The sequence below is a fragment of the Grampus griseus genome (genome assembly GCF_964374135.1).
Source record: "Grampus griseus genome assembly, chromosome: 2".
Classification (NCBI taxonomy): domain Eukaryota; kingdom Metazoa; phylum Chordata; class Mammalia; order Artiodactyla; family Delphinidae; genus Grampus; species Grampus griseus.
Genome location: NC_139018.1, coordinates 47,807,176 through 47,829,845, shown reverse-complemented (window position 1 = coordinate 47,829,845; position 22,670 = coordinate 47,807,176). Strand labels below are relative to the sequence as shown.

Genomic DNA, 22,670 nt, shown 5'->3' with positions numbered 1-22,670 from the left:
CCGTGTGCCGCAATTACTGAAGCCCACACGCCTAGAGCCTGTGCACCGCAACAAGAGAAGCCACTGCAGTGAGAAGCCCGCGCACTGCAATGAAGAGTAGCCCCCGCTCACCACAACTAGAGAAAGCACGCGCACAGCAATGAAGACCCAACGCAGCCAAAAATAAAAATTAAAAAAAAAATTAATAAAAAAAATAATTGGATAGTGGGGCTCAGGGACAGAATAGGGTGGGGCCGTAGACTCCTCTTTTTCAATCTAAGACTTGTAGTACTTAAAAAAAACTTTATGTATTACTTTGATTAAAGAAGAGTATGTCCCAGAAGCTAGGAATTCTAACTTCTATTTCTACATCAACATCTTGCTGCTCGGCCATAGACACATTCAATTAAGTGCATTCTGGTAAGTATTTGGGGGTAGATATTTGGAATGACAAATTTCTAAAAACTCAAGTGTTACAGCTGATGTGTGAGCAAAAGTAGTTGCTACTTGCCTATCTGGTACTGTTTCTCAATTCTCTCTAGAAAAATATCAGTTCCTGTTGTATTAGTTATCTGTCATCATGTAACAAATGACCACAAACTTAGTGGCTTAAAACAACAAACATTTATTATCTCAAGTTTTTGTGGGCCAGCAGTTCAGGAACAGCTGAACTGGGTTGTATGACTCAGTCTCTCATGATGTTGCAATTAAGACTAGAGCTTCTGTCATCTGAAGGCTTGCCTAGGGTTGGAGGCTCTGCTTCGAAAATGGCTCACTCACATGGCTGTTGGCAGGAGGCCTCAGTTCCTTGCTGGCTGTTCCTTTCCGTGTGGGTCTCTCCACAGACCAGCTGATGTGTCCTCTTGGCATGACAGCTGGCTTCCCCCAGAGGGAGTGGTCCAAGGGAGAGTAAGGAGGAAACTCCAACGCCTTTCATGACCTAGGCTCAATGGTTGTCTACTGTCACTTCCACTTTATTCTATTTGTCCAGAACAAGTCACTAGATCCAGGGGAGGAAAATTAGGCTCCACTTCTTGAAATGGGAAGTATCAAAGAATTTGTGTACATATTTTAAAACCACAACACCCATCAATGCTACATTATACGTTAGTAGGTTAGGAGACTATCCTTAAAAATGATATTTTGAAGATCTAAAAAAATTTCATCACTGTTTGTTATGACATCACTTTTAATGACCCCTCCTTCCAAAACTAAGATATACCCTACCTTGTCACCTCACTTCTTCTCTATTCTACAATATTTTAAGTTCCTTGAGAACTGATGACATTTCTTAGTCTTTTTATATCTCTGCTTACCTATCATAGTGTCTAACATATTCACAAATTCATTCAATAGTATATATATATATATATATATATATCCATCTTCTGGGGATACAGTAATGAGCAAGAAATAGTCATAGTTCTTGTTTTCCTGGAGCTTATAGTCTACTAGGGGGAAAATACACATTTAATTGCATCTTTAAGAACACTTAGGAATGTATAATTACAAATTAAGCTATATTTTCTGATGGACAGGGATACAGTCTTAGAGGTGCATATAAAAAGGAACAGGGCTGTTCTGTTGCAGGCATAATGAAGACAGACAGGAGGTTCAACCGAAGTTGGGATTTTGCCAGATGGGTGAGAGAAAAAGAATAAGAGTAAAGGGAGTTTAAAATATTGGTGTGTTATGTTGAAATAACACACTAGTATGTGCTTATAAATATTTATTGAATGGAATCAAACTGAGTTATATATATTTTCTTCTTTGCCCCATCCTCTCTTCTTGACGTCAGAGGTGATATACTTTTGGTATAGTTTGACCAGAATAGTTGCAGCTGAGTGGGAGAAGGGACTAACCCTGCTCAATCCACCTTCCTTGTTTATTGGCTAACTGCAATTACCAGTTATATTTAGAAAAAACAGAATAGAATATTCACACAATATCCATAAGATTTTTTCCTAATAAATTTGAAGGCATCTTTTAATTTCCTAATAATTTGTTTGTAATTTAATTCACTTAAATTTGCAATTTATATGTATATATAAGATATACCTATTTAAACTCAAACATCCTGGGCCACTGGATAAGATGAGATCAAATGCAGTCTGGGGAATGTGACTGATTCTTTTGCAACAGCAATAAATTCTCCCTAGGAGTAATGCTGGGAAGAGGTACAGCAATGTGGACCTGTCCCGCAAAAACTGAGGTCATTACTACCCTTAAAATAAACAATTTAAAATAACACTACTGAATGCTTACTATGTGCCAGATGTTGTGTTGATAGCTTACAGGCACACTATGTTGTTTAATACTCATGACATCCCTATGAGATAGGTACAAATATTATGCTCATTCTACAGAGATTTTGAGAGATTAATTTGTCCAAAAGCACAGAAAGAAGGCATCTTTATCTTGTGCCCCTCATCTGTACAACCCACCCCCTTCCAGGCTCATTGGCCTTCTTTCTGTTCCAAGAAATGAGCCAACCCCCTTTTCACCTTAAGATCTTTGCATTTGCTGTTTCCTCTGTTTGGAAGGTTTTTCCCCAGTTTGTTGCACATCTGGCTTGTTATCTCAGATATCTGTGCTAAATTAGTTCTCCTCACCTTACTCTATAACACCACCATGTTTTATTTTCATTATAGTATAGTATTTATTACACTTTGAAGATATTTTTTTATCTTCCCACCAGATCTAACCCTTAGTACCTCACTCACTGAGTGAATAAATGAATAAATATCCTACTCCTTCTGTACCTGGAGATCCTGGATAGTATTGGGTTATACCAGTAGGCTATCTGTGTTATACCGATAAGCCATCAGAGCTCTTTAGAGAGATATGTATATATTCCCTATTTCATTCTCATCTTGGTTTATTACAAAATCTTTTGTGGTTCCAGAACAGCAGTGACTTAAAAATACCAAGGCCTCTCAGGGGACAGCGCCCTTGCTCTACCCAGGCTGACCTGCAGGGGATGGTGTATCTGGAGGTCTCCTTCGGTGCACGCCGGCACCCTAGTGCATAGAGACGCAGACGTTGGAGAAGTGGAGAGCAGAGGCGGTGCAAACCGGAAGGGGCAGTGTCTTCCGCGAAACCCGCCCCTCCGGGGAGGCTCTCCTGTCTCGCCCCGCCCCTTCCCCCGCCCGGGCGGCCATGGCCATTCCCGGCATCCCCTATGAGCGGCGGCTTCTCATCATGGCGGACCCTAGAGATAAGGCGCTTCAGGACTACCGCAAGAAGCTGCTGGAGCACAAGGAGATCGACGGCCGTCTCAAGGAGTGTGAGTGCACCTTTCTTTCCACATAATCTCGTGCCCGGACACGCTCCTGTCTCTGACAAAGCGGAGGCCTTTGGCCGAGCTCGGCAACCGAGCCCCGAGGAGAGAAGGCCTCAGTCTGGAGACAAGGCGCTTTGTCATCCCCGCCTATAGCTTCGGAAGCCGAGCTTCTTCACGCCTCTTCGGGCGTGAAAATGGACCAGTTTGGTCCAGGTGACAGAGAGAACATCCCCAGTTCTGAGATGGAATTGGAAGATGACCAGAGGGGAGTGGGGAAGAAGTGGGTCACAGGGATGTTTCCAGGTTAAGGTGCAAGGAGTGCGGTGTTGGTGGAGTCCCGGGACCCGGAGGCGGAAAGAGACTTGAGTCAAAGAAGCTCAAGCAAGAGACGAGACTCGGGTAGTTGGCTTGTTAGTGGAATGGAAAGCCGAACGCGGAGTTTAAGAGAGAAGGGGTCCATCGGTCAATCATAGTCCTCTTCTTTTTTCCTCGTGTTTTGAATTGTGCTCTGTCAGGCACACAATTTTCCCTTACTCCTGAACCAAAGGAGTACTTATAATTTTTCTTAGTGCACCGTCACTGACAAACCTGAATGGTTTAAATAATGAAGGAAGACCTTAACTGTATAATTCTGTGGCGCTTTATTTAGGTTAGAAAGCCAGAGTGACAGTTCATGTGGGTAGGTGAAGTGAGGAAGGGTCTAACTCTTTTATCATTCGGGTTTGTAATCTCAAATCCGGAAGTGTCAGAATGTCAATATCTGTTATGAATGTAACCTAATATGTGCTCAAACAAGTAAGTATTCCTGATCAAGAAAATAAAAACATGGTGCTTTCTCTGTAACATTTCGTTTTTAAACATGTCATCTACAAATGGCATTATGTTTTCTGTGGTTTGATATAGTGGATATAAAATACACGTAAAGTGAAATAGACTTAAATAAACTTAAATAAAGTGAGACTTAGTGACTTAAAGTCGCTAAGATTATTTAATTTAAAATGTTCAAATTATATTTTTCAGTAAGGGAACAATTAAAAGAACTTACCAAGCAGTATGAAAAGTCTGAAAATGATCTGAAGGCCCTACAAAGTGTTGGGCAGGTAGGTAATGGAGTTTGGGGTGTAGAGGGTGATGGTGATTTGTTTTTTTAGCTCTTGGCAAAAAGTAATGCTTTTTTTTTTTTCTTTCTTAGATTGTGGGTGAAGTACTTAAGCAATTAACTGAAGAAAAATGTAAGTGTATTAGATTGTTAGTAAAGAAAAAAAGAGCAGACTCCCCTCCCTCCCACCGCCAACTTTTGAAATGCTTATTATTTTAATGACTGTAATGAAGGTAGATGATATTCTTGCATAGACTAAGTTGTCTTTCAATTCTTGTCTTTTGGAGAACAGAAATAAAACTCAGTCTGCCATCAATGTGGATATATTTATTTTTTACTTTCTATTTTTCAATTTGTTTTTTCATTTTCTTCCTCTAGTCATTGTTAAAGCTACAAATGGACCAAGATATGTTGTGGGTTGTCGTCGACAGGTAACATTTTACATTTCTATAGTGCTTTATAATTGACAAAAGCGCTTTCATGTAAGGTATTTAACTCTCAAGGTAAGCAGGTCAGGCATTATGCCCATAACTCCCAAAGGTGACTTGTTCAGATATAGCTAATTATTAGCAAAGCCTGAACTCAGACCATGGGTTTGACTCCTGGTAGTCTCTACTTTTCTGCTCTGTTGCATTGCCTCAGTCAGCTCTACACACTGAGAAATCAAAGAATTTTAGAAGTGAAAGAATCTCAGATTATTTTATTTTAGTGTCTTTTTTTGAAGAGGTCTTAAAAGTATTAGACCTTATAAATTACATTTTATATTTAAACATTCAAAAATATTACTTATAGTCTTTACTAGAGGCTAAATTGATTTTGTATGAGTTCATTTAAATTAGAATCGGCAAATTGAAATAACTCCAGATTTTATCTTGCAGTCATCAAAAATCACCAACAAATGGCTTTGGATCATTTAGTAGCCTCTGAAGCCAATTTATGTACTACCCTATTCTTTAGAAAGCGTCTTTAGCGAATTCTTATAAACTCATTGGAAGAGCTTTCTAAACTGAGTATTTGTGACAGGTTCAGGTTTTAAAAGATTGATATGACGTGGCTATAGAATTGAATTTTTCCTAGGGACTAAATTCAGTCTTAAGATTTTGCCTAGCATGTAAGTGGGATGACATTTTCTAAATCAAAATTTCAGTTGCCTAATCCGACAGAGGATATTTATGTCCCTTTCAGGGCCCTCTGGATGCCAAAAGTTGGCATGTCTAAGATATTTTGTGGTTGTATGAGGGGCAAGAGAGTATTTGAAAACTGGAAAATATTAGAAAAGCCAGAGTATATATTACCTATAGATGTAAATGTTGAAATAGCTTCATATTCATCTCTGTTTAAGCTCATTTTCAAGTACAGTGGTCCCTTGTTATCCGTGGGGTGTATGTTCCAAGACCCCCAGTGGATGCCTGAAACCTGGGCATATACCAAACCTTATATATGCTATGTTTTTTCCTCTACATACATACCTATGATAAAGTTTAATTTAAAAATTATGCACAGAAAGAGATTAACAAAAATAATAATAAAATAGAGCAATTATTAAAAAAATATGCTGTTACAAAAGTTATGTGAATGTGGTCTCTCTCAAAATATCTTGTACAAATTTAATGCCTTTTCCATCTTAACTCAGCACTTGTCATGCCCTGTCGCCATAACTTTTGCAGTTTGAGGCGTGACAGCAAAACTAGCACAGGTTTCTTTTTTCTTCTTCACAAGTGCATGGATAGAAGATTCGTTCTTACTCTAGATTATAGCAACCTCAGCATATGATTTTTATTTCCTTATTAAGTCGAGAACTTTCCCCGTTTCATTAGGAAGCGGTCTGTGGCTTCTCTTTGCCATATCTGAATGGCCAGCATCACTACCATTGTGCTTTGGGGCCATTATTAAGTAAAATAAGGATTATTTGACCACAAGTACTTCAGTCAGCAGGACAGTGGATCTCATAACCGAGAGGGCTACTAATACGCTGGACAAAGGGATGATTCATGTCCCAAGGACAGAGCTTTCATCACGCTACTCAGAACAGCATGAAATTTAAAACTTAGGATTAGTTTATTTCTGGAATTTTTCATTTAATATTTTCAGGTAACTGAAAATGTGGATAAGGGGAGGACTACTGTACCTGACAATTATTCTTAGTTTAATCCATTATATTAAACCTAGTATTTAGCATATCTTCACTTCATTTTAATTGGCACTAAATCCTAAACTGAGCGCTGTTTGCAAAATCCTGTGAAAAGTGGTCAGTAATTTGTATGATTCTGAAATTGTATTGGCAAGCAGTTTATTATTTTTTTTGTTGCACTTTTCGAAAAAACGAAAAAATTATAGTTTTTTCGAAAAATAACTTTATTTTTGACAAGTAACAGCCTGAGTGTGATTTGAATCTATTTGGATAGATTCTCTCCACTTCTATTCAAATAAGTTAAATATGCCAATAAATTGTTTAGTATGATTCAACTTAATATGTACAGTAATATATTTACCATAGTGTCTGGCATGTAGCAAAAGCATGAATGAAGGTTGCTGGGGTTTTTTTGTTTGTTCTTTAGAATTTTAATAAAAAATCTCTAAGGGGAAATAGAGTGCATATCCCCCTTATCTCCTATGATCACATAACACATACTTCCCAAAACTATAGTTTTTAAAATAAATCTAATGGACATACCTTTAAGATGCTTTCCTGTCCTTCCCCTCCAAATGTTCATTAAGGGATTTCTGTATAAATGCTTTGGTACCAATTGCCAAAGTCACTGTACTACAGTGCCTAAATCAAAATAATGAGCAAAACTATATTAAATAGTGAGCCTTTGAAAGTAAAATATTGCAGTCAGTTCCTTCTTCAAAAACAAGGTTGTTGCCACCTCAGACTTTATATATTAGTGATTTCTCATTTCACACTGAGATTGCACAAAAGGGCACTCTTTGAAGGAGCAGAAGGAAATAACTTTGAATTACTACTTTTTATAAACCCTTCCCTTGGGCGTGGTGTTTATAATCTAATCTTAGTGTTCTCTCGGAAGGATAAAAATGATTATTTGGCTTCTAACTATGCTCTTGTTAGAGTGTTATTCCCCTTTTCAAGTGTTTGTGTAACACCTTTTGTTTTACACAATTAGCTTGACAAAAGTAAGCTGAAGCCAGGAACAAGAGTTGCTTTGGATATGACTACACTAACTATCATGAGGTAGGTTTCTTGTACTATTTAGTTTACGTCTCATTTTCAGGAGGGAAGATTTTATCCAAAATATATGCTTCTTGAGATCACTGAATGTTTTGCCACTTTTCAGCTTTTCCTAATTTCAAATTAATTTAAACATGTTTTTTTTAAAAAAATAATAAATTTATTTATTTGGCTGCATTCGGTCTTCATTGCTATGCATGGGCTTTCTCTAGTTGCAGCGAGCGGGGGCTACTCTTTGTTGCGGTGCACGAGCTTCTCATTGTTGTGGCTTCTCTTGTTGTGGAGCACAGGCTCTAGGCACATGGGCTTCAGTAGTTGTGGCACGCGGGCTCCGTAGTTGTGGCTTGCAGTCTCTAGAGCGCAGGCTCAGTAGTTTTGGTGCACGGGCTTAGCTGCTCCATGGCATGTGGGATCTTCCGGACCAGGGCTCGAACCCGTGTCCCCTGCATTGGCAGGCGGATTCTTAACCACTGCGCCACCAGGGAAGTCCCAACATGATTTTCCAAGATCACCTACAGGTGCTTGCATAAGCAAGTCATTTATACTCTATTTGTAGGCTGAGAGAAAATACATCTTTTAAAAGAAAAATATACACCTTATCATTACAGGTATTTGCCAAGAGAGGTGGACCCACTGGTTTACAACATGTCGCATGAGGACCCCGGGAATGTTTCTTATTCTGAGATCGGAGGTTTGTCAGAACAGATTCGGGAGTTACGAGAGGTTGGTAGTGTGTGCTTTATTCTCTGAACTTACTAAGAAGTAGTACGGGTTTTAAAATGCCTGAAGGGAGAAAGAGGATGTAAAATCACTTTATCCAAATAGTGTTTACTGAATATTATATATATAATATTTTTGCCAAGAGAAAAAAAGCACTGAATCTCTAGCTATGAAAATTATGGGTTTTTGTTAAATTTGGAGATAATTTGGTGTTTGAAAAATCCTGCTCTTTTTATGACCAAGAAGGAAAAAAAGCTAAGAATAATGGATGTAATCCACTGCCCATACCATCTGGTATTTTGTTTATCTTAGTAGTTTAGTTGGGTCAGAGCACATTTGGATAGTGTGTGTAATGTAGTTTTTCCCATAACCTCATTGATTTCCTATTGCCCTTAAATAGAGTAAGTTATCTGTGCCTTAAATATTTTATTTTGATAAAGCTGTTTGCTGTCATTTAAGAAAAATATTGGCTTTAGCGTGGCTTAAACTTTAAGTTCTTACATGAAGAATCAAATCAGGGTGGCCTTGCTTTACAACACAGATAGCTTCTTAACAATTCTCTTTTAAGCAAATTACATTGTTGTATTGATTTCCTCTTAATTTAGGATGGAAATACTCAGGAATGAATTTGATTAATTAGAATGGCTTACATTATCTGATTTAAGCCCTAAACCAGTAGTTTTCAAACTTCAGCACTTTAAATTTTCTGGAACTCTTATTAAAGATACAGATTCCTAGGCCCTCTGCATGGTTTTGATGCAGTGGCTTGGGGGTGGGGCACAGGAATTAGCATTTAAACAAGCATTCCAGGTGATTATGAAACCAAGTTGTTTTTTTTTTTCAACCATACTTGCGGAAGCATTGGCCTAAGCATAAATAAAAGCCTATTCTTTTCACATTATAGTTAATGAAAAGAGGAAGGACAAGTGCTTCATGAAACAGTGAAATATTTTACAGTGATTTGCTGCATCAGCCATAGGAGCAGAATGAATCTCTCTCACACACACAGACACACGCACACACACCAATGACATGCAGTATACATCTGCAGACAATTGTGAATATTAATTTCTCACAATTTTGGCGTGTCTTAATCATACCTTATGGACAGAGTTATTCAGTAGAGGTTTATCTCTCAAGTAAAGAGTTTAAACTGGGCAGTCAAATCCTCACTTTTGCTGTTCTCCACTTTTCTTTCTTTGAATCAGTCTTAATATTGAGAGCAGAATTTATGTTTTTTTTTAAGACTACTATGACAAAATGCCAACATAAGAAAATTTTATGTACCATTTCTCTTAGTGGCAGTTATATCTTACCAAAGTTCCCCATTTTATAATTATTTTTTGTTGTATTCAGATGCACACCAGTGTAATCTTTTTGTTTTTTTGCTTAACTGATTTTTTGTAGTGTTAATTGTTTCGTTGAGGCATAATTTACCTTCAGTAAAATTCACGTTTTTTAAGTGTACAGTTCAAATGTGTTTGACAGATTATATGCCCGTGCAAACATCACTCTAATCAAGTGTGTGGTTATTTTAGCAAGTGTATTAAATAATAAATAGTTCAAATTACCACATGCTTTTTAATTAATTAATTTAAAAAATATTGTAAGATTTTTAGATTTAAGAGATATCTTACATCTATCTGAAGAAAAACCTCTAATATAAATGGTTTTACATAGCACTGAATTCTAGATCTATTACGAATTATGATGTATGTACATAAATCTGCTGATAGTTTACTTAAAATATTTGAAAGTACGTCAAAATCTTTACTAACGTTTTAAGAAACATGCAACTTCTTTTCTAGGTAATAGAATTACCTCTTACAAACCCAGAATTATTCCAACGTGTAGGAATAATACCTCCAAAAGGCTGTTTGTTATATGGACCACCAGGTTGGTATTAAATCATGTCTGCCCCACTATGAGTGAATGAATGAATGAAGGAGTAAAAAAATGAGATGGAGATAATTAATGTGACAATTCCAGCCTCCATTCTGTTCAGAGTAAGGAAGGGATTGGGGATGTGTGTCTACTGTTTTCTTAGTCTTGCTTAGTCCTCTTGTGCTTCATAGGGTATATATATCTAAACATGCCATGTGATTCTAAGCAATGATCTTGTGTGGTTCACAGACCTCTGGGTGTCCCAGAGACACTTTCAGGGATTCTGCAAGGTCAGAATTACTCTTGTAATACTAAGATGTCAACACAGTGAAAAAGAAAAAAGCAACTAACATCTGTGCTGATGGTGCAAAGCAATGAGGGTAAAGCTACTCATGCCATAGTATGAATCAATTAAGTCAGTGGCACAAAATGGTATAGTAGTCATTGTGTTCGGGGCCACTCACATTTGCAGTATTTTTAAAAAAAGATGTCAGTTTCACTTGAAAATGTCCTTGCTAAAGCATTAAAAATATTAACTTTTGATCCTTGAATAATGTGTTGTATTCTGTGATGAAATGGAAAATACATATAAAGTACTTCTGTTGCATACTGAATAAGATATCTCCAGGAAAAGCATTTGTGTGATTATTTGAGTTGCCTGCTGTATTAGCTGCTTTTCACGGAATGCCATTTTTACTTGAAAGGATAATTTACAGTCAGTTATCAGACTGGTTATTGGTTACCTTGCACACATTTTTTTTTTTAATTTATTATTTATTTTTGGCTGTGTTGGATCTTCATTGCTGTGCGCGGGCGTTCTCTAGTTGCGGCGAGCAGGGGCTACACTTCGTTGCTGTGTGCGGGCTTCTCATTGCGGTGGCTTCTCTTGTTGCAGAGCAGGGGCTCTAGAGCCCAGGCTCAGTAGTTGTGGTGCACGGTTTAGTTGCTCCATGGCATGTGGGATCTTCCTGGACCAGGGATCAAACCCATGTTCCCTGCATTGGCAGGTGGATTCTTAAGCACTGTGCCACCAGGGAAGTCCCTGCACACATTTTTTTTAAAAAATGAATGAAGTTAGCCAATCATGTTAAAGCAAACAACTGACACCATCTGTAGCCAGTGATAAAATTTGAGCTTTCAAACGAAAATTGAGTTTTTGAAAACTTTACCTCTGGTACTATGAGCTTGACGACTTTCCAATGTGTTTGTTAATATAAGACAGGATGAGATCGGAGATGGTATTAACAAATGTGACTTTTTAATATTATATAATGGAAAATGCCAGTATTTGGAAGATTTTCATAACCCACTGAATCAGTAGTTTCCAAATAACAAATACTTGATATTACAATATCATACGTAGGCAAAGGTCCACTCAGTGTTCAGTATAGCCCGATGTATTTGAATGTACAAGTTTCCATCACAGTCTCTTTGTAAGTTGGCTTTGATATATTTCTAAAGTTATGTATTCAGTTTGCTTAAAATAAAATTAGAAGGGATATTTTGAATAAAATTTTAAATTTTAATATTGAGAGTGGAAGTGCTTTGGGATTTTAAATGATTTTAAATGCTTTTATTTAAGACTTAGCTTCCATTTTGCAAAATTTACTATTCAAAGGATTACATTCTTAAAGGCTTTTGAAAATTTGTTTTACTTTCCATTTAATTAGGACTTCATTTATCATTCCTAGGTACAGGAAAAACACTCTTGGCACGAGCTGTTGCTAGCCAGTTGGATTGCAATTTCTTAAAGGTAAAGGGAATATTCTTTTTGTAGCTATTGAAAATAAATTTTATTTGAATTTTCCTATGTTTACCATGTTTTTCCTTTAATCAGGTTGTATCTAGTTCTATTGTAGACAAGTACATTGGTGAAAGTGCTCGTTTGATCCGAGAAATGTTTAATTATGCCAGGGACCATCAGCCATGCATCATTTTTATGGATGAAATAGATGCTATTGGTAAGAATAACACTTCTTAAAATTTATTTTAAACTTTTCTTGAACTGTTAGGAATATTTTTTTAATCTAAAAGAACTTTTTCCCTCTCTTTTCACCTCTAACTGCAATTTGTGTGAAGTAGCAAAATGAATTGAATGTTACTTTAAAAAAATTCTTAAGAAAGTTTAACCACTCTCAATAAATAACCTTTAACATTGAGAAAATGATAAACATACCAAAATCAATTCGAATTTTGTCAGTGTAATTCTTGTTAATTTATTTTCATCTTAATGTTTTAAACCCCAGACACTATCATTTTCATATTTTCTTAAATGATGCTTAAAGAGGAAAGGAGTAATGCATATGAGTTTCCACATCATTATTTTAGGTGGTCGTCGGTTTTCTGAGGGTACTTCAGCTGATAGAGAGATTCAGAGAACTTTAATGGAGGTAATATTTGGTAAAGCCTGTTTGTAAAGAAATCAATGTTTATAAAGTGAAGAAGTGAACATTGGATATTTGAAGGTCAAAATATGGATAATGGTTTAAATGAAGAATGCACTTAAGTATGAAATTTGAAAGTACCGTATTGACAGGAATGAACAGTTTTCTTTACCACAATCTCTAGTAAGAAAATGAGTACTAGAAAATAATCGGGATATCTACAAAATTTCATGTGAGTTACAGCTGTACCGTTCTACATTTTTTGAGTAGACTGGCCATTTAAAAAATTATATATTGTACTTACATTGTAAATGTGATTTTGTGTTAGTTTTATTCAGATATTTTATGAGTGACAAATATATTTAAACTAGTGGCAGTAAATGAATTGTAACTATGTATGAGGCTGCTCTAAAAATTACTAATACTTTCCTCTGTTTATTGCTGAGAGTGAAAGGAAACTAAAATAGTTTTGATTATTGAAGATGGATGATGGGATATTGAAATGTATATTAACGTCTTTTCCCACTCCACATTCTGTGAAAGTGCTGGCAAGATTCCAAACACATTTTCCAACTCCTATGAATAGATAGGTAGCATAGGTAATGCATTGTCAACTACTGTCTCAGTAGGGGTGTTTGAAAATTGTTTTTTATAAATTGTCTGCTCAGAAAAGACAGTATTTTAAAATTAGTTGTAGAGTCTATTAGAAGCCTTAAATTGAGGTATTTTTTTTAAAACGCAGATACTAGTTTTATTCATGTAGCTGATATGTTGTTAGCTAACACTTAGGGTATGTTAGACATATTGGCATGAAGAAATAGACATATTGTCAGGCTAGCTTTGTTTTAAAGTGTTTGTTGAATGCAGTTAGATTTTTCAACATTTATTCAAGAAAACTTTAGGAATTGAAGGAAATGTGTTAGGTATCTGAGTATTTCTGTGTAAGTAGAATTATTTGAAAAGATATTTAATGGATTTATTATCAAGTTTGTAGAAAATCATTGTTTCCAGTTATCCTGATGTAAATTTTATGTCTGGCATGCCATAAGCTCTTGAAACATTATTTTAAAAGTAATTGTAACAAAAAATTCGAACGTTGGAAATCAGATCCACATAACTTAGTTTCATAATTCGTGACTGGATGGATGCCTTCAGATTTATTAAAACTATCTGATAGCTATACAAAGGTACATAGTTGAATAATCTATCTTGGAGACTTCCCTGGCAGTCGATTGGTTAAGACTCTGTTCTTCCCCGGCAGGGGACACGGGTTCGATCCCTGGTCGTGGAACTAAGATCCTGCATACTGCAAGGCACGGCCAAAAAAAACCCATTAAATAATCTATCTTGGAACTTTTAGGATGGAATATATATCCCTTTATGTAAGAGAGAAAAAAATATGATTCCATCAAACGATCATTCTGCACATCACATATGTATCTGTAAGCAATACATTTCATGGTCTTAGTCATTTTATAAAAGGTGTGTGCTATGTGTTTTTTTAATGGTTGGGATGCTTTATAAAATGTGCCTTTGATTTATATTCACAAATATATTCTTAGCTACTGAATCAGATGGATGGATTTGATACTCTACATAGAGTTAAAATGATCATGGCTACAAACAGACCAGATACACTGGATCCTGCTTTGCTTCGTCCAGGCAGATTAGATAGAAAAATACGTAAGTTAAGCTTTTGTGCCTGCTGTCCATTTCCCTTTGTCTATGTCCATTTCTCTTCCCATACCTCCTCCTCACCCCCTACTTTATTTAAAAAACAAAAAACCTGACTGCAAAAGAATTTCTTGTAATTTTCTTATTTTCAGATATTGATTTACCAAACGAACAAGCAAGGTTAGATATATTGAAAATCCATGCAGGTCCCATTACAAAGCATGGTGAAATAGGTAAGTAAATAACCTATTTTATATATATTTACATTTGGTAAATGAAGTAAAATGCTATTGGATATCACTGATAGTCTACCAAATCTAGTTTTAAATTCAGGAAACATGGTGGTCTTGAATTTAGCTAATAGTTATTGAGCATGTGCTGTATGCTAAGAATTGTTCTAAGTGCTGAGGATATAGCAATGAACAAAACAGATAAATTCCTGCCTTTATATAACTTACATTTTTGTCAGGAAAGGCAGGTGAAGAAAGTAAAATATTCACTTGACCCTTGAGCAAAATGGGTTTGAACTGTGTGGGTCTACTTATACGTGGATTTTTTTTTTAACTAGTAAATGCTATAGTACTACCTGGTTGGGGTTGGTTGAATCCACAGATGCAGAACCATGAACATGGAGGGCCACTATGAGTTATGTGCAGATTTTCGACTGTGCCACCAGGGAAGCCCGAATGTATACATTTTGAATAGAGGTGGGGAGGAGGAGACACAGGGAACGCCTTACCAAGGTGATTTTTAAGCAGTGACCTAAAAGGTGAAGGAGCTAAGTATGGATATTTGGGGGAAATTTGCGGAGGGAACAGCAAGTAAGAAGGCCTTGAAGTAGGTGCGTGCATGGAACATTCCAGGAGCAGTATAGAGGTCAGGGTGTCTGTGGCATAGTTATTGGGACGGTAGCAAGTGAAATAAATCATAGAAGTAATGGGGATCAGATTGTATAGAGCCTTACTGAGGCCGTTGTGTAGGAACTTTGGCTTTTGTTTTTAGTGAAATGGATTCCATTGGAGGATTGTGAGCAGAGGAATGATATGACCTTACTTTTTATTGTTTTTAACTTTGTATTACAGAAAATTAGAAATACATAAAAGTAGAGATGAGTATAATCTTATCAGGAATTCATCCCCCAGCTTCAGTAATTAACCCTTGGCCAATCTTGTTTCATCTGTAATCTCTCCCACCTCTTACCTTCCTTCTGCGTTTTTAAAAAGCAAATTCCAGGGCTTCCCTGGTGGCGCAGTGGTTGGGAGTTCACCTGCCAATGCAGGGGACACGGGTTCGTGCCCCGGTCTGGGAGGATCCCACGTGCCGCGGAGCGGCTGGGCCTGTGAGCAATGGCTGCTGAGCCTGTGCTCCGCAATGGGAGGGGCCACAGCAGTGAGAGGCCCGCGTACCACAAAAAAAAAAAAAAAGCAAATTCCAGTCATTATCATTTCATCTGTAAATATTTCAGAATTCACTTACGTTAAATAGATCATCTGGCTGCAGCTAGAGGAACAAGGATAGAGACAAGAGGATCTATTAGGAGGTTATTTCAGTAATGCAGGCAAAAGATGATGGTGGCTTGGTCCAAGGTGGTAGCAAAATCTTTTAAAATAATGAGATTCTGGACATATTTTGAAAATAGAGGTGACAGGGCTTGCTAATGAATCAGATGTAGGGTGTGAGCTAAAGAGAAGAACCAGGGAAGACAGGTTTTTTACTCATGCAACTGAACAAATGGAATTGCCATCAGTTAAAGCGAGGGAAGACTGGAAAGATTCGGTTTTAAAGGGAGAATGAGGAATTTGATTCTGGCAATATTTAATTTGAGATGCCAATTAGATAGCCAAGTAAAGATGTTGATTAGTAATTCTGTGTGCATCAATAGTTCGTTGGGGTGGCCTGTGCTAGTGTTATAAATGTGGCTAATATCAGCATAAAAATGGTTCCAAGGAAGAGAATGTTGATAGAGAAGGGATTCAAAACTGAGCTAATTCCAGCATTAAGAAGTTGAGAGGAAATAAAAAAAGTTGAGAGGAAGAACCATCAAAGGAGACTGAGGAAGGTTAGTCACAGAGATAGGAGTTAACCAGGACCTGATGGTGTCCTGGAGAATAAGTGAAGAAATACTATAGGGAGGGACTAATTTCCTGTCAAATGCTGACAATGGGTCTGATAAGAAGAGTTCTGAGATTGGATTTACTGTGTGAAGATCATTGGTGACCTTATCAAAAGAAATTTCTTTGGAGTGGTAGGAGTGAGAGCCTTGTTCAAATGGATATCAGAGAGATGGGGACAAGAGGCATTGAGTTTAGCCACCTCTTTCAAGGAGTTCTCTAGCGAAGGGGAGAAGAGAAGAAATGGAGCTGCAGCAGAAATGGAGATGAGGACTTGGGGTTTTCTTTAAGATGCATGTACTTACAATGCTTTTTTTTTATGCTGATGGGAATGATCTAGGAGAGAGACACAAGTTGATAATGTGCTTTTTTTTGAAGAGAGGTTGGCTTTGTCTATGAGCATAGACTTCTCAGGAGAATAGGAGGAAAGGCAGCATATATTAGATGCTGATGATAACAGGTTCTTAAATATGGCAGGTACTTAGAGGATTTTTCTTCTGAATGCGTTTATTCTCTCAGTGAAATAGAAAGCAAGTTAAGAGTGAAAATGGGAAAGTACTGTTAGAGATTTGAGGACAGGAAAAATTACAAAATAGTTATCTATAGAAGTGAGAGACTGGACTAGTGTAAAGGCCAGCAAGCCATGTATTCTATTGTGGGCTAAATTCTGTATGCCTTCTGTTTTTGTAAATAAAGTTTTGTTGTAGCACAACCACTCCCATTCATTTACATATTGTCTATGACTACTTTCCCACTACAGTGGCAGAAATGAGTAGTTTTGACAGAGACCATATGATCTACAAAGTCTGAAGTATTTACTGTCTTGCCCATTACAGAAAGTTTGCTGACCCCTGGACTAGAGGCATCTAGTATAATTGCCAAGCAACTTTAAAAACTTTTTACAAGTTAGTGGTCCAAAATAATTACAAATAGTTGACCATTGCCATTCTCATTACTCATGTGAAAGTTTTGAGTTGGAAAGACTGAGCTGAATTTACCAGCTTCTTCCAATACTGAGCTCTTGCTAGGTGCCAGATGCTGTGCTAACCTTAGGAATTTCTGCTCTCCAGAAGCTTACATGAACTTGAACCTGAATGAAGACTAATTAATGAATTATCTGTGTGATTTCAAATAGAGATTGACATACTCCAGATTGCCTGACAAGGGTGTCTTATCACAGTTTTTCACATTGTAGTAGCTTATGTGTCTCTTCTTGCTATTCTACATCAAGTCCGTAACTGCTACCTTAAACCAGCAGCAGCTCTTCATTTCATCTGTCACGTGGATAGAAAGGTCACTTAACTATTACTGTTATCATAGATCTGATACCTCAACACTTGGAGCTTTCACAGAAACCAGAAAAGCTAGTCAGTGTTTACTCTAGCATTTAAAAATTCTGTATGATAAAATGATGTCTGAAGACTATTTTTGGTATATTTTATATTTGCCTTATGTGATTAAATTCCATTGTGGTTACAGTTGGTTTTGAATATTCTAGATTTATTCAAATTAGATACTTGGTTACAGTTTTAATAAAAGTCATAGCTTGACATATCTAAAGTTCACATGCACTTAACAGTTTCTCTGTGTAGAAACAGGTTAAGATGCTTTCAGATCTTGATATTTCTTGGTTTTAGAGTTTTAGAAGTATGTTTATTTCTGCTTGGTGCTGGTTTACTTAACAGAAGTATTGATTTTTGTTGTTAATGTTGTGGAATGTTAACAGAGTTGATGCCTAGCTGACTAAATTCGAAGCAGGCTCTTAAGTTAAATTTTCTATATGGGAATAAATCCAAAAAAGGTCTCCTATTATTATTTTTTTAACTGATTTCCAGTATTTTTCCTAAACAGATTATGAAGCAATTGTGAAGCTTTCAGACGGCTTTAATGGAGCAGACCTGAGAAATGTTTGTACTGAAGCAGGTAAGGGTTTAAAGTACAATTTTTACTATTGATTTTGATTTGTTTAATTTGCTAAAAATGTGTTTGGGTTTGTCCAAAAGCAGAGCCTGAGCTTTGCAAGGATTTGAGTGCTTGTTATTTTCTGGGAAATTGATTCCAAGAAGTAGAGAATAGGGCAAGTGAAATGGGAAGAGGGAAAGCTGTTATAAGGGTGCATCACTGAAATAACTGTTGTAAGCAAGAGGGGTTTGATTCTGATGAGACCTCAGAGAAACATACAGAATTCTTTCCAGGATTATCTGGCTGAAATATGGGAGACTAGACGTTTACCAGCTGTCATCCTCCATTCCTCTGTGGGATGAGATTTGCCCTTGGGGATGTTAACTTCTTTGCACTTATGGATGCCTTAGGGTAGAATGTGGAAAGACATGCATAGTGATAGCATGCTGTCCCCCTGGAGTAAGTCTGAGACTGTACAGAGCTATCTGCCACACCTGTGGCTGAAATCCGACTGGGCCAGCACTGGGAGTATCTGCTACAAAATGGATGACATGCCTTCTGATACTAGCCTGTCAGTAGTTAACCTTTGAAAGATTGATTTATGAATTTTGTGTTCATTCAACTTGTGGAAATGTAGTAGTTTTTTAGTATAATTTTTTCTGTGGATTGTGTGATTTTATTTTTATTTCTGGTACCAAGTGGCTTTAAAACCATACATACGGTCATTTAGTTTTTGTCCTCCACACAGAATCTTAAAATTAAAAAAATATCTACAGTAGATTTTATAGTCACTGACTTTCATAGGTTGCATATGAACACTTTTTAAGTATTACAATATGTGATTTCTTCTTGTTTTCATATCACCATTAGCCTTATTTTAACATTTCTTGTAAATTCAACAGACAGTGTTTAAAGAGGCTGCTCAGACATGGCTTCTCCATAGGAGTATCTTCATGGGTATACTGTGACTCAGTATCTGGATCAAAGATCTGCAGGTCCAGAAACTCTCAGTACAAATCACATAAATCATGCTCACAAAGACTTACTAGTAAACAAAAATATTAAAAGGTAAGCAGTCAGTAGCCTGAACTACTAGGGGTAACTTATGACATTCTCCTTTCAAAATCTACATTAGACCAAATTATTATTAGAAGCTTGCTTTGGTGAAGATGGAATCCAAACAAAAGCAGTATCTAAATCTTAAAGGCTGATACCATTAAATTATATTCTCTCTTTTTCCACATATTTTTTAAAAGTTTATTTTTAGCTATTTCCAATAAAGAACTATAACTTCTGTGTGGATTAAAATTTAAGCTTTTTAAACTTCTCATCTAGAGACATACTGAAATTCTTGAGTTTTCTTTTTATTAGTCTTCAAGCCTTTTTTGTTAACATATCTTTCTGTGAGTTAAAATATACTTGATTCAATTATAGTTGTCTTTTTCCATTCAAATCCTGAGATTGTCATCCTTTTTGGATTAGAACGTATCTCACATTCACTCATTCACTAAATAATGATTTGGAAACAGTAATATGCACAAGGTTTGGAAAAATAACTTGCCTAATTTAGTTACAGCCTTCTAAACAGGTTTTAAAACTTCACTATTAAAAAACCCAGTCATTTCCATTCACCTGATTTCTGAGGACAGCATAGAATGACTATTGCCAATATTCCTTATGTAGAAATCTTGAAAGGAAAGGGAAGACAGGAAGTAACCCTTGGAATTTTCTATTGCAACCCACTCATTTTATGTTAGTGAAAATTCAGTATAAGCAGATCCTCAATGAAAATAGTAGTAGGATTCACTTAATTAGTAGATAGTGATAACTTACCAGCTTTAGCTTATGCAATTAGGATTGTCTCAAAATCTGGGACCCATATCTATGACACAACTAATGTTTAAAAAAAACCCACAAACCTTTTACCTCCTTGCCAAGTAGTATTTGACAAGTAACTTGTCAAAAACTTGAAAGCAAAAACTGAATGGTGATATTTGAATATGAAAGTCTTATAAAATACCAATTTGTACATAAAAAAGGTAAATTTTCTCACATGAATAATGACACTGATTTTTGTTGACTTTAATTCCTATTCTCTATGCTTTTGATTATTAACAAGGAAAAGCTATGAAAATTACTGAGGTGTTTTGTGTTTTCCCAAACCATACATGTGCCCCCTGCTTCCAGGGGATTGCTGCCTGTAGAGTTAGGAAACTTCTGCCTAAAATGTGTATGTGTTATTGATAGTTGGGTTTTGTTTTGTTTTTTTCAAAATGACGTTGGATACAGGGACTGTGTGAGGTGGAATTTAAGTATACAGATAATTGTCTCACTGTTTTCTAGCTTTTGGTTTGGAAAATAGTGCTCACTATAGTTACGGAAATTAATTGAACAATAATAGTGGTTTTTAGGAAATTAGAACTGTTGGCTGAGAAGTAATACATCTAAGCTCCTTCACATTTATTCCATAGAATAATATTACATTATTTAGTTTTCTTTAAAGTTTTTTGAGATATAATTGACATATTAGTTTCATGTATACAACATAATGATTCAGTATTTGTATATATTATGAAATGATCACCATAATGAGTCTAGTTAACATTCCATCATCACACATAGAAAAGTATTTTTTTCTTGTGATCTACTCAGCATCTTTCAAATACACAGTGCAGTATTAATAAGTATAGTCACCATGCTGTACATTACATCCCCAGGACTTATTTATTTTTTTAAGTGGGAGTTTGTACCTTTTGACCACCTTTACCCATTTCACCTACCCTCTCCCTTAGTTTTCTTATAATAAATAATTCACATATTAAATATAGCAGTCATGTTGTTTTATTCTCCACAGGTATGTTTGCAATTCGTGCTGATCATGATTTTGTAGTACAGGAAGACTTCATGAAAGCAGTCAGAAAAGTGGCTGATTCTAAGAAGCTAGAGTCTAAATTGGACTACAAACCTGTGTAATTTACTGTAAGATTTTTGATGGCTGCATGACAGATATTGGCTTAATGTAAAAATAAAGTTAAGGAAAATTATGTATTGGCAAAAAGGATCTCATTAAAAGAGTATGAATAAAAATGTATATGAATAACATTGTAAAGATTAGTAATTCAGTAATTCTACTTTTAAGAAGTATGGAAGAAATTTGTATGTTTGTTAATGTTGCATTTATTGCAGCAGAAGTTATAAAAGAAGAGTATGTTGAAGCTTTTTGTATTTGGTGTGTATTTTGTAAAACCTTGAAAATGGTTTGAGACGGTAGTACCAGATAGTATTTCTTATGACTTATTTTATATCATTTGTTTTCCTCATCCTAAAAAGTTTAATAAAATCTGTTTGATTCAGTTCTCCTACATATATTCTTGTCTTTTATGAGACTACATTTACTATGGTCTAAACTATTTAATAACCAAGATGAAGTTGGGTTTAGATCGTAGACTTTTGAATTTTATTTTAAAACAGTACCTATACTCAGTGTTCATGAGAGCATCTTGTTATATGTAACATAGATGTGTGTCTGTATATATTCCTCCTTCAAGAAAGCCTTTATTCTCCACCTACTATGATTAATCCGTGTGATAGTTAATTGAAATAGTACATGCACATCCATAACCATTTTTTAGATTATGATTAAAAGTAACATTTGCTATTTAAATGTGACTTGGTTTTCTTGATTTATGTGAAATGATAGTTCCCTTTTGAGGAGGTTTGTACTCTCTTCTCAGAAAGATTCACACATACATACACACAATTTTGCATATATTAAAACTTAGGAGATTTATTATTTCCCAAGCTCACCCATGGACACTAGGTATCTATGGATACCAGGCTAAGGATCTGATGTAGGGGATGTTGATGTCAGAAATGTTCAGAACAAAAGTTCCGTTACCTATACACGATTCTTTCTCATGTGGTAATTAAAGCTTTAACAAATTACAATAGGAAATCATCATTGGGCATCAATTAAGATTATGTTATTATTAAAGGTGCTGTTAAACAAAAGAAACTTCAGTTTCATAAACACTGAAGAATGAATGATATATGACTCAGGTAATAATACAATCATTCTTCAAATTAAAAACTTGCTAGCAGAGTAATGTGTGCCTTTTTGTAACTAAAAGGGAGAGAACTCTTTACATAGAGGTAGAGAAAATGGAGCCCTCAAACTAGCCATCTAATACTCAAATTATTGAACAGTTCTATTTCTATATATGTTTAGTAGTGTATTTCATAAACATGACTATAAAAAGTAATAGTATGTCAGGTCTAGGTCAGATATCCATGTGGTCCTTTTTACTTTAAAAAGGTCAGATAACCATGTGGTCCTTTTTACTTGTAATCTGCAATTCAGTTAATGAAAGACTATCTCACTTTTTTACTTTGGTGGTGGTGGTAGTGTTTTTTTTAAAGAATCAGGTTGGTGTACAAATCTTGA

The 22,670-nt window shown here is 36.0% G+C and overlaps 1 protein-coding gene across 1 annotated transcript; it reads left to right on the top strand.

Annotated features, from left to right (window-relative positions):
• The first annotated feature begins 3,114 nt into the window (after positions 1-3,114).
• PSMC6 (proteasome 26S subunit, ATPase 6) lies at positions 3,115-21,842 on the top strand. The gene is made up of 14 exons (XM_082649138.1): positions 3,115-3,265; positions 4,283-4,362; positions 4,455-4,494; positions 4,740-4,792; positions 7,487-7,554; positions 8,160-8,274; positions 10,080-10,167; positions 11,847-11,908; positions 11,993-12,116; positions 12,484-12,545; positions 14,102-14,222; positions 14,366-14,446; positions 18,176-18,247; positions 21,081-21,842. Exons 1-14 carry the CDS (start codon positions 3,139-3,141, stop codon positions 21,197-21,199), a joined length of 1,212 nt encoding a protein of 403 aa, XP_082505264.1. The 5' UTR covers positions 3,115-3,138; the 3' UTR covers positions 21,200-21,842.
• The last annotated feature ends 828 nt before the right edge of the window (positions 21,843-22,670 follow it).